This window comes from Eurypyga helias, unplaced genomic scaffold, assembly GCF_000690775.1.
Source record: "Eurypyga helias isolate BGI_N326 unplaced genomic scaffold, ASM69077v1 scaffold38697, whole genome shotgun sequence".
In the NCBI taxonomy this organism is placed as follows: Eukaryota; Metazoa; Chordata; class Aves; order Eurypygiformes; family Eurypygidae; genus Eurypyga; species Eurypyga helias.
The window spans coordinates 2,726-15,339 of NW_010264441.1; the positions used below are offsets into that span (position 1 = coordinate 2,726).

At 40.6% G+C, this 12,614-nt stretch overlaps 1 protein-coding gene across 1 annotated transcript in view; it reads right to left on the bottom strand.

Annotated features, from left to right (window-relative positions):
* LOC104513143 (solute carrier family 28 member 3-like) overlaps nucleotides 1–12,347 on the bottom strand; it is a gene marked incomplete at both ends in the record, with an annotated part of 12,441 nt that extends 94 nt beyond the window's left edge. Inside the window, 6 exons of the mRNA XM_010156387.1 lie at nucleotides 2,034–2,147; nucleotides 3,800–3,944; nucleotides 5,907–6,096; nucleotides 7,415–7,506; nucleotides 11,572–11,654; nucleotides 12,246–12,347. Of these exons, the coding sequence (XP_010154689.1) occupies nucleotides 2,034–2,147; nucleotides 3,800–3,944; nucleotides 5,907–6,096; nucleotides 7,415–7,506; nucleotides 11,572–11,654; nucleotides 12,246–12,347 (726 nt within the window). The remainder of the gene's footprint in view (nucleotides 1–2,033; nucleotides 2,148–3,799; nucleotides 3,945–5,906; nucleotides 6,097–7,414; nucleotides 7,507–11,571; nucleotides 11,655–12,245) is intronic.
* Nucleotides 12,348–12,614: the final 267 nt, after the last annotated feature.

Below are 12,614 nucleotides of genomic sequence, written 5' to 3' on the forward strand. Positions count from 1 at the left end.
AAAGTTACCTATAAGCTCTGGATCTCTGCCCAAATACATAAGCAAATCTTGACAGTTGTCTTGCAGAGGTCTAGTGAGGTTCAGGAAGCTTGTGCTCTGCTCTGCATGGGTCCAGGATTCACTGGCTGTGTCTGGCTGAAGGGAGTGTCTCTGCTCTGCCCTGCTCTGCTGAGTGCGGGCTGCTTTGGGGTATCTAGATAAACAGCAAGGGCACAGGGCATATTTTCTGGCTGTACCCAACCAGACAATGGCCAAAAGCCATACTAAAACAGTATTATTTTTCAAGTTCTGACACTGTGGTGCATGACTGTAAGGCAAAGGGAGCTAACAAACGGGGGCACCAGACCCACTTCAGTCGGAGAGGGGAGAGAGAACCTGGTGACAAAACCCAGATGACTCCCACTGCTCACAGAGCAGCAGCCCGACAGACGTCAGACCTTCGCTCCCGCGCAGAGACAGTACATTCTGCACTGTCTTGTTTCAAATGGGCTTAATTATCTACTGTGAAGAACAGCTGTCTGAATAGTATCCCTGGAGTGAAAAGTCTGAATATCCTTCAGTGGGTACACTCTGATCTACACATTGGCTCTCTCTTATTTATTAATTTCCAGTACTGGGCTAAAGTTTTTAAAAACTTTGTGCCCGCAGACTGGCTACAGAGGCACCTGTGGATGGATCCTGTCCCCCTTCTGGAGATATCTGGCTGCTCAAAAAGAGCTGGTTTGCCTGCTCCAGCTGTGGATTTTACCACCTATAGAAGAGAATCATGGAATCATTTAAGTTGGAATGGATCTTTTAAGATCATTGAGTCCAACCACTAACCTAACATTGCCAAGTCCACCACTAAACCATGTCCCTAAACCCCATATCTACATCTTTTAAGTACCTCTAGGGATAGTGACTCAACCACCTCACTGGGCAGCCCGTTCCAATGCTTGATGACCCTTTTGGAGGCTGTTTCTGCTTGTCTTATCACTCATTTCTTGGGATAAGTGATGAACACCCACCTCTCCTCAACTTCCTTTCAGGTAGCTGTAGGGGCCAGTAAGGTTCTCCCAAGTCTCCTCTTCTCCAGGCTAACCTGTTGGAGTGAGTCCAGAGGAGGCCACGAAGATGCTCAGAGGGCTGGAGCACCTCTGCTATGGGGACAGGCTGAGAGAGTTGGGCTTGTTCAGCCTGGAGAAGAGAAGGCTCCGGGGAGAGCTCCCTTGCAGCCTTCCAGTACCGGAAGGGGCTACAAGGAAGATGGGAGGGGACTTCTTACAAGGGCCTGTAGTGACAGGACAAGGGGTAACGGGTTTAAATAGAAAGTGGGGAGGTTTAGATTAGATATCAGGAAGAAGTTCACCAAGAGGGTGGTGAGGCACTGGAACAGGTTGCCCAGAGAAGCTGTGGATGCCCCATCCCTGGAAGTGTTCAAGGCCAGGCTGGACGAGGGTTTGAGCAACCTGGTCTAGTGGAAGGTGTCCCAGCCCATTGCAGGGGGGTTGGAACTAGACGATCTTTAAGGTCCCTTCCAACCCAAACCATTCTATGATTCTATTAATCACCTGTAGTTGAATTCAGCTTCTTATATGTCATGATAACTATGAAATACTCCTGGGGCCAGGACTGTGGCTACTCTGAAGACAATGGTTGTTCCACCTTGCTAAATCCCAAGGTTTTTCAGCATATCAGGTTTGTTGCAAGGGTGCTTTGGGGTTGGGCCAGGTCTAAGAGCGCCCTTGGACAATAACAGTTTCGTGTTTGGAGGGTACAAGTTATAATTTGAGCCCAAGGATGGTAAAGCCATTAAGGAACAAGGTCACTCTGGTCATTACTCATCAGCCTGTCCCACATGGTCTTGTATTAACTGGACAAAAAAAGAAATGAGAAGATTGAATTCAGGTAGTCAATTACCTTTCTGAGAACCACTTTTTTTCAAGAGGAGAAAACATCCAGGGGCAAACGGACCCTTGAACTGCCTGGCTGTTATGTAAGAGTCTCAAGACAGAAAATGGTATAAAAGTTAATTTTTTTGCCCAGTAGCTTACCTGGATCTGAATGCCTAACCAGTTAAACACATCAAACCCCACTTTGGTCCTCAGAATAAGGAGCCCAAGAATAAACTGCATTCCTATTCCTGAAAATACTGGTCTCCAAGCAACCTGATGGACAGAAAAATAAAGAAACCATTTGTTATAGAAATAAATAAATATTTACCTTAAATGTTTATTAAAATAATTTAAGGCCATTGTCTTACTACAATGCAAGATAGGAACAGCTTCCAAAGCACATTGTAGGGGACATGGAGGGTGAGCTGCCTCTCCTAATTTCAGAGCTCTTTGATGTGGCTGTCTCGATCTGAGCTACCTGCTGAAAGCCTGGCTAGGTAAATACGGACATGCCTGTTTCACCATTACAGACTGCAAGTAATCAGGTAGTTGGAAAAGGAGGGACAGTTCTTCCAGTGCGATAGTTTATAGATGGAATAGACATACATGAGGGCCACAGACTTTATTATTTTTTATTTTTTAATTTTTTTTAAAGGAATGGAAACATTAAAAAATGCAGCAACTGAACATGCAGATTCTTCACATATCTGGACTGGGAGATTTTTCTCTTTTTTTTTTTTTTTGTGGGGTTGGGTAATTTCAACCCTGTTTCTGTTCCCCAGTTTTAAATAGCTTTGATATCTGCGAACTACTCACAGTTAAATATTGTGATTCATATGACAAAGGCAGTTGTAGGAAAAACTGTGGCTGCCTGTAACCAGTTCCTCTTCACTACATTGCAGATTTCTTCTTTACTGCCTCAGAAAACATCTTTGTTTTGCGAAAACTGAATCTGATTATTTACAAGGCAAGGAGCTGAGATGGCACTCTCTAATTTATTCAGATGATATTTGAATAACACAAGCCAATTAGGTGTAATGAGGACCTGTGGGAGACCACAAAGCATTTGGAGTACGCGAGTTTTCACCTCAGTTGGAGAGAGCAGCAGTTGCACAGCATGGGGAGCGGCAGGTCCATTAGTCCCTGCTGAGGGGATCATTTTTTATTAAGAAAGTCTCAACACTGATGCTGAAAAAGTGTTGAAAAATTGTTGGTGAAACATGGTGGCCTGGACAATGGATTAATATAGGACTGATGAAAGCATACACTGTGTGCTAGGCATGCACCCAGGGGTAAAAGCTGAGGTGGGAGTTGGGGTGGCTGAGGTAAGCCCATCATAATATCACAGCAGTGTAGAATGGACATCTCAGCTAGAAAATTAAAATAAATGGTATTGAAGGCGTATGGGAGTGACTTAGTGAAAGTGAGGACCTCAGCTTGGCCTCAGCAGTGGGAAACAAACTTGTGAGAGATTAAGAGCTACATGACGGAAGCATGTCTCCAGTTCCATGTGGTTTGTGTTGATGTGATGACAATTTCATCACATAAGTGCCTGCAATGTCCTGAGGACTGCAGTGAGACTCCTGTGGGTGGAAAGCATGGAGCAGGGCTGCCTCAGCTTGCACTGATGCTCCAGGAGCTGATATGTTCCAAGCTGCATTAGGGCTGGAACAAAGGATGGGCAGTGGCCTCCCAAAACAGTGAGAGACAGGTGCTGGGACAACCCTACACATGCTCCAAGATGTCAGAACAAAATGACTTTCCATCACTGGGTTTTGGCAAATGTAAATTTTTACATTCGTGGGTTTTCTGTTACTCTTACTGAAGTTAGTGCTAGGGTAGGGGAATAGCTTTTAAGATACTGAAAAAAAAAAAACAAACCCAAAACCCACACCCAAAAGATTCAATATGGACTCAACACTCACCCTGGTTGGATATTTGGAAAATACAAACATCAAGAGAACGTACATCACAAGACCACCAAAGGAGATCAGCTGGCGGGTTCCCTGTTTTGCTGTGTCGAAGGTGAGCCAGCAGACTACAGCTATAATAAGAGCTGCAAACAACACCCTAGGGAAAACAGAAGTGACAGGACATCCTGAAGAAGACCAGATATTTCTTCCCCTCCCCACAGCATTTACATCTCTCTCTGTGAATGAATTCTCTGAGCAATGTATTAAACTGAAACGTGTACCTACCTGTAGGTAAGCAGGAACCTGAATTTGCTGATGCAACTCTGCCAACAACAACCTTTGGTGACATCCAGAAAAAAATATCTTCCAACCATGTCCCCAAGGTCATAGTGTGAGGGAAACCCAATAAAGCATGAGTGACTCTTGTCTGGGTGTTATTTCTATTAAAATAAGCAGGAGTAGATACTCTCCTTTCTCACTCCATCCCCCTTTTCCTTTCCTGTCGTCTTTACTGAATGTTTTCTTAGGTCTGGACAAGACAGATTTTGTGTTTTATGAATTATGTTGTGCTGTTTAACTGCTAGGCCTATGAAACACACAGTATTGAAAAGCAGGTTATAAACCATTTACTTCTTTGTAACCAGCTATAGTCTGTTTACAAAAGTAACTTTTAATCACCACAATTTTAGCTAACTCAGAAACAATTACAAGAACCATGTGTACATCTGTGCTCAGTGTTTCTGTGCTCCTCGCTATCACAGAACCGTGTGCAGCTTGTATTTTGAAGGTAATTATCACAACAAAAGCCTGAGAGGCAAAGGAAATACGTCATCCCATTTACAGAGGGGAAAACTAAATATAGTCCCAGTTCTTTGATGTTACTTGTGTCTACAGCTGTTCAAGTTCCACTGATTTCAGTGGTGCCTAGATACTTAAATTTGTTTTTTTGACCTGGATCAAAAATATTGCAATGCAATATTGCAACTGTCTACACTTGAGAGACTTCCTGTTTCTTGCAGGAATCTATAAATTAAGTATTTGATCTGTGATGTGTACAATTTAAGGACTACAGCCCAGATAATACAGCACTTGCTGCCCGTGGCTTGTTCCATCTGCTCACCAGGGCTCTCCTGTTTTGTTTACTCCTTCCCCAAACAGACTGTCAGATTGTCTAATGGAGGTGTCTGTGTGTGACTGCTCTCTAATGTGGCTCCCGAGCAGAAGGACCAAAATCTTGACTGCATCTCTCTTAGAAATTCCTGCTCCTGTGGCAAAACTTTTTCAAATTCTTAGGAATAAGTTGGGACATTTTCCTGAACACAGAATGACTCCTTCCTAGAGCTCTTGCTCTCTCAAATAAAGGCTGAGATAGAGGGCAGCTGGCCAATTTCCTTTTCCTTTTTAGTGAGATTTCAATTGAATTTTCATTAGTCTACGTGCCTCTGTTGGCTCCTTATTTCCCCAGGAATAACTGAAATATTCCTGATAGCTGCTGGGGAAGACTTGGAACAACTATCTACCAGTTCTAAGTATCAACCATTTATCTACCAGGTGAATGTTTACCATCCCAAATAACATTGTACGATCTTATTATGACACCAAATGTGGTTGGCATGTTTTGATTCCTAAAAGTGAAGTAAAAATTGCTGTGTGAACAAGTATTGTCTAGATAACATACTTCAGTCTTTAGCTGTCTGTGTATGTTAGAGCTATGGTTTTTATGAATCTCACAGGTCTCTGAACAAGCGACAGTGAGGCACTTTCTGGCTTGCAGAATGAATGCAGAAGGCTACAACACACCTGAACTTCTGTGGACATACTCTCTTGCAACCACAGACTTGCACAATCTTTATTGGAGGGATTTTTTTTTTTTTTTTTTTTTACACTTTGTGTCAAGATTTTTGATACCTAGCTACTGTATTGCAATCTTAAAAGTGTGCCTGACATCTATAAACCAGAAATGATGGAAATACTTTGTATTTATGTTTTGATCTTATTGCAATTTTTGTGATTGATCCATGTCCCTGTGCTTAGGGGGGTGTAAGGTGAAATGAAACTAGAGGATTAAATTGACTAATGCTTTGTCCTTCAGCACAAACAGGAAGTAGTTCATATTTACCATTTCAGCCAAAACCACTGTTTCTCCAGGCACCTTTCTCCGGGGGCAAAAAATGCAGCAATTCTGTTTTCATACTTAGCTATTAAAAAATCCCAGCAGATGAAGAAGATGGCTAGGACAGTGATGACAAAGAGGGGCAAGGCTCTCTGGAAATTCAAGCTGCAGGCTGCAATTACTACTGCCAAGTATGCTGTCACAGAAACAAGAATATGTCAGTTAGCTTGATATTTTTAAAACACAGAATCAAATCTTAAATGTGAAGGAATTGGTTTAAGTCAGACCTGTGTTTATATTTTGTGTTTTTCTGACTCTTAGCCTGAATACTAAAAAACTTTGCGTTCACAGATAGTGTTGCTACAAACAATATGCTCCTTGATATGAAAGGTGGCTTTCATCCTGCCAAAGCAGGTTATATGCTTTGGCCAAGCCAAGCTACTATCAAACATATTTAACACTTGGGAAAATTAAACACATTTACAAACCCACTTTTTCCTGTGTAAAAACTGTGAATTAAGAACAATGGGTCTTGTTCCTTCTTTCACAGGAGGATGAGCTTTTCCAATAAAACTAGTCAAAAACACTTGGAAACATCTGTCAATTGCCTGATTTGATGGCCCCGTCAAGTAATTGGGAAGCTTAGAACTAGTTTGTTTTGAAAAGCAGCTGTGAAATGATTTGTCATTTGGCAGGTTCATTGCTAATACATGTTGGCCAATAAAACATTCAGTTCTTTTAACTAATAGTCTGATTTTGTCTATGGCAAATAAGAAAGAACTACTGTTTTTTGTAAGACAAGTTGTTTTTACAGAATTAATGTATGCAACCCTGACATATCCTAAGAAGTTAGTTGCTTTTTTGAGCCAGGATATGTCTCTGCTATGACAAAGCAAGACGAGCTGATGCTAGGAGGGCAGGATATTCAGAGTGCAAGCAGCCCTTCCATAACCACTTTACGGTACGCTGCTGCCTATCACACACACATTTTAGATCTATGTGTTCTCAGTGTTCAGGTAGAAGACTCTCAAAGAGAAACTTGGTGAGGTGGAAGGAAACAAACCAACCTACTGGATAATTAGGAAGGGGACAAGAAATGGAATGACTTTCCAGTGCATGCTGACATGAAACACGTTTCTTCTGCAAACATTTGCTGTGAATTTTGAGTGACATGGGTAAACTTTCTTTCTAACAGGTTTCTTGGGGGTGGTGGTGGTAATAGAGTAGACAGAAAGACTGGATTACATTTTGTCCTAAATACAACTGCTAGTCAGAGCTGAAACACGCTGGACAAGCAGTGTAGCCAGATCTATGCTTCTGTTATGTTTGGGAAAGTGTAGAGGTTTTGCAACCTGGAGCTTTCTCTGGGACTAAATTTACTTTTACTTCCTTTCAAATAAATTCTTAAAGACAGTCAAGAGTTTTTTTGTGTCAGACAGAAAACAGGCACAGACTATAATCTCATATAAGTAAATAAACAAGACTTCAGCAACCCTGGGTGTAATGTACTGTACCTGTTATTAAAATTCCATAGGCCACATAGTGAATTCTGGTTTTATGCTTCTTGCAAAAGTCACAGGCTTTATCATATTTCTTTTCTAAATGCCTAGAAAAATGCAAAAAACAAACAGAACAGAAAATTAAGCCGTAGATAAAAAGAGTCAGTTATACTGGAAGATCAGGATAATTTCATCCTAATTTCCTCACTGGAGTATGCTGCACTTAGTAAGGCATAAATTTGGATCCCAAAGTACCAAAGAAAATCATGGCGATGTCTGCAAAGGCCAGGCTGGATGAGGCTTTGAGCAACCTGGTCTAGTGGAAGGTGTCCCTGCCCATGGCAGGGGGGTTGGAACTAGATGGTCTTTAAGGTCCCTTCCAACCCAAGCCATTCTATGGTTCTACGATTCAAAGCTTTTGCAGTGGACTTCGTTGCATTGATATTGGACAAGTAACCAAGAAAATCTGGCAGATATCTTAACAGGCCAGTCCATCCGCTATCCAATGAGCAGAAGGTAGCAAGCCAGTTCTGCTAGCCTCTGAAGTATACCTCTCCTGTGAGGAAGTCTGTTAACAGGGTTAGTGCAAACTGGTGGTTAAAGAGGTAGTGTCCATTACTAGACCCACAAAGACTGTTAATACAGTCAGACCAGCATTCCTGTGAGGAGCAGTTGTGTTGCTGTAGTTGTGAAGGCCTAAGGCTGCATTTGTTTTTGCAAATTAACCAATATTCATCTAAAACTTTATTACGGTCCTCAGCTGTTTCTTGATATTCTGGGTAATCTCCTGAAATGAGATTGCAGAGAGGTGGATGTCAGTCCCTTGTCCCAGGTAACAGGAGACGTGGAAACAGCCCCATGTTTTGCCAAGGAAAGGTTTATAAGCTGGATATTAGGAAAAATTTCTTCACCAAAACAGTTGTCAGGCATTGGAAATGGGCTGCCCAGGGAAGTGGTTGAGTGACCATCACCAACTGGGACATGGTTTAGTGGTGGACTTGATCTTAAAGGTCTTTTCTAGTCTAAATGATTCTATGGTTCCATTATTTGAAAATTCGGTTGTCAGTTACATTAACTTTCCATCTAAGACTCATCTGTCCACGGAAGCCAAAAGGATTTATTGAGTTTGAATGCCTTATTCTAGTATATGTTCTTCCAATTATTACATACTTCACTTTTTCATTAGTTTCTCATCTCACTAATTGTAACACTGAGGGATTTCATGAAGGGGGCTGAAATATAGGGAAATAGCAGTTAAGGGAGCTAATCCAACACAGATTTCCAGTATTAAGTGTGCTGGTGACGTGGAAGTATTTCAGTTACAAAAGCTGTAGCTAAAAACCCTTGTATTATGCAAGCTGAAGAAGAAAACACAGACATGGTTGTGTCTCTAAAGTAGTGCCTCAAATCCTACTGTCTATAAAGGCAACATTTTACTTAGAGATGGTAATTGTACAGACTGCTTGTTTGGAAACTAGATGCAGCTAGAGTCAGATGCAAGACGAAATTCAGCATGAATGCCCTTCTTTTATGCACTTAAAAAAAAAAAATATTAACTTAATTCACATCAGTATTGACAACAACAGAGCAGGAACATACTCCCTCACCGGTACAATGAGTAACAGGGTGTCTCAGAAATCTTGATTGCTTTGGATACTTTAGTTTTAGTTCTGGGAATTCCTGTTGCTTCACAAATCATAGCTCCTTTTTTTTTTTTCCCCTACTTGATAGAACATTAGGTTATTTACCCAATCTCAGCAGATAGGTTAGATACAACAGGAAAAGAAAGAAAAGGAGAAATGAGAGACAGATGCATTAATAAGTTACTTTATAAAATTCATGGTTCATCCATCAATCAAAAAAAAAAATTATCTACTATCTGTTACTGCTACTTATGAGTCCTATGGGATTTAAAATCGTTATTTCGTGATTACAATTCCTTGTAATCTCTTCTTTGCTCTTATATCTCCCTCTGCCTTGTTATTTTATTAACGTAGGTGATTATCAGTTTGGTACCAGAATATCCTAAATGTTTAGGCATATACATCTGTATGCAGCTCTGTTCTGAAAGGTGGCAGAAGGAACGTTTTGCTTATGAAATCTGGTTAATCTTCTATGGAAATATTGTTTTCTAAAAGCTGATCCTATAAGCTTAAGGTTCAACACGTTGCTGATGGCTCTTACTTAACCAAAGATATTGAAAAAGATGGTATCACTTAAGCATATTTAAAGGAGAACCTCAATGTGAAATACCTGTATATGCCAAAGTATTTGTGCTTGCATTTTTGCAACTCAGAAATCCTTCTTATAGTCTGCACATACCCTACAAGCGAATGTTAACACGCTGCACATGTAGAGAATCCTTGTTATCCACAGCCTGATCTTTCAAAGGGATTGTGTCTCAGACTACAGGGTATTCAGACTATCTGTTGAAGGAAATTGATGACGCATTCCAAATTAAGGCATGCTTTGTGAATGTCCCTTTTGAGTAGATGCAAGGAATACATTAGATCACATTAGTGCCTGCTTTTAGGAGCTAATTTAAAAAAAAATAATTTGGTAGAGATACCATTGCCCTTGTGAGGTACTCAACATAAAAATAAAACCTAGGCAAAGTACAAAACCAAGAGAAAAACTGGAAAGCACAGAACAAGCCGTAGCCTGAATGTAATCAGAATAGAGCAAAGTGCTCTTCAGATTCCAGCCTATGAGGAGCTTTCACTACCGGAGGTCCTGGTACCTGCTGCTGATGGAAGAACAAGGGGACTTCGGGAACAGAAAGGCTTGTGAATTAAACCTTATTTATCCCTCAGCTCTCCATAGGAGTACAAATAAATAAGAATTAATAAAAACCACGCAGGCTTCATCTGTGCCCCAACTCAACCTATCTCTGTGCAGAGAGGTCTCTTAGCGAGTGACTCCTGTGGACCCAGGTTTGAGAGGGGAGAGACCCTGCTAACCTTGCACAGCCATTTGCGTGACAAGACTTGCCAGTGCAATTAGCTCACTACGGGCTAAAGCTGGATACCTGCCACAGGAGAGTCTTATCAAACTTCCAGATATAAAATAGATAGAATATCTATCAAATCTCAGCTTTTGTTTTTGTTAGACAGGACCCTAAATGTTTCAAGCAATGAAGTGTTTCATTTTATATACTGCTAAAACAATGACATATCTCCAAAGAACAGAGAGGAGAAACGAGAGAACATTTACCTGACTTTTAAACACACCCGCTAGATTTTCGAAGCAGTTTTTTTAATATGACGGCATTGGTAAACCTGGTCATATTAAGAAGTGTTTAAGTTCTGTATGTACAACTCAAAAGGATAATTAAAATCTTCACAACTACTTCTGTATACATGCGTAACATTTATATAGGCATGAGATCTTTCCAAGTAGTCCAGTTTGAGTGACACAAACCCTTATTTGAGATATACAGTGAGTTGGTAGAACGTACTGATAGAAAGACACTTTCAAAGCTGAAATGGTGTGCTGTATAACAGAATGCAGTCATAGAAATCAGTGGAAAAAATACAGTAGGATTTATATGCAGGCTTTTATGAAGATTCAATGTAACAGAAAAATATTAAGATATTAAAATATGATTTTAAGTATCGTATCTTAATTTTTTTAATGTCATATACAGGGTTTGTAGTTTTCACCCAAAAAAACTAATTCTCAAGTAAAATGTAGATGTGTACTTCTTGTAGTGTGACCACTTGGCACCAGTGCTAACAAAGTGCAAAAATTCTGCTCCATCAAAATGGCTTTTTTTACAGCTATCCTAGTCATTTTCACCTGGGTAAATAGCTATTCAAACTGAAGGACAATAGTGAATCTTTAACTTCCTGAAAAAGATCCCTGTTTAAGACCTCTATTTACAAGAGGCTTTTACAGAAATATTGGAAAAGTAGTTAATGTGCAAAAAGAAACTATTGCTCCTTTAATTTGCAAGGCTTGAGAAGCATAGTGCCACATCACACAGGTCAGTCGAAAGATATAACTATTTTAAATACAGTATGTTTCTGTATTACACAAATTGCTAGGCAATACAAAGGTCTGTGTAGCATAGGGTTATGCCAGTGAAATTTAGAGCTGTCAATCCAGAAGCAGAAACACTGGCAGCTTATTGCTTAGGCCAGTGGAAAACTTACTCATACAAAAGACATTACCCTTTCAAGCGTGGTTGCTCATCATCTACTGTGTCACGTTTGTTTTCACGGAGATCACTCTCAATATTGGTGTGTTCATCCTCCTGAAAAACAGAGCAGGTGACAAGGCTGTGAGAGGAGCGCATGCTTGGTAAGCAAGGTGCGAAAAAACAGATCTCTGCTGGCAGGTGGCTGAAGCAGTCTCAAGACCTTCCTGTCTATACTGAGTGCATGCCAGCTGTCCTGTCTGCCACCAACACTGTGATCGTATCAGACAAACCCAGTGGTTAGACCGTGGCTGTGAACTTTCCCAAGCCATCCACACCATTTGACAGAGAAAATCCTTCTCTATCAACTCCTCATCCATAGCATTCCTTCTGATCACCATTTCTGATGCCTCTTTTGTATCTTGCATGAAGCCATTATGACATTAGAAGACATTTTTTTGAATCCTATATGTCCTGACAGTTTTCTGTGGGTTTGGGTTTTTTTTTTTCTCTTAATGTATTTCTCAGAATAGATCTCGCTCCCCTGTCAGTTTTTGACTTTTAAATCAAATCCAAGTTCTGTTAAAATATCTGTCTTGAGTGTATTATTACAGCCAATTACTGACATTGAATTTGAGGTTTATGAATTTACATAAGGTTGTTCAAAAGAAAAAAAGAAAAAAAAAAACCACACACAGAAACCCATACCTGATTAGTATGTACAGCTTTTTTCTTTTGTGAGTTCTTGATTTTCTGTGAATTGTCTCTGAGATCTTTCTGATTTATATCATCCACACCTTCGTTGTTGTTCTGGGGTATGACAAGACCAGAAATTGTATCAGTTCATATCAAAAGCTGAAAGCCTTTCTTGTGTGCGTTAAGAACTGATTTATACCCTGAGGCCCACGCTTCCATGTTTTACTTTACTGGTCCAGGGGAGCTCAAAACTCACTATACAGAGCTCAGGTGTTCAAGTCCCCATACTATTACACAAAGCTGTCAGTCATGGATGGTGCTCCACTTGTGAATCTGCTGTTTTCTTGACCCAAACTCACACGTCCTCCCAGTGGTGCCCTT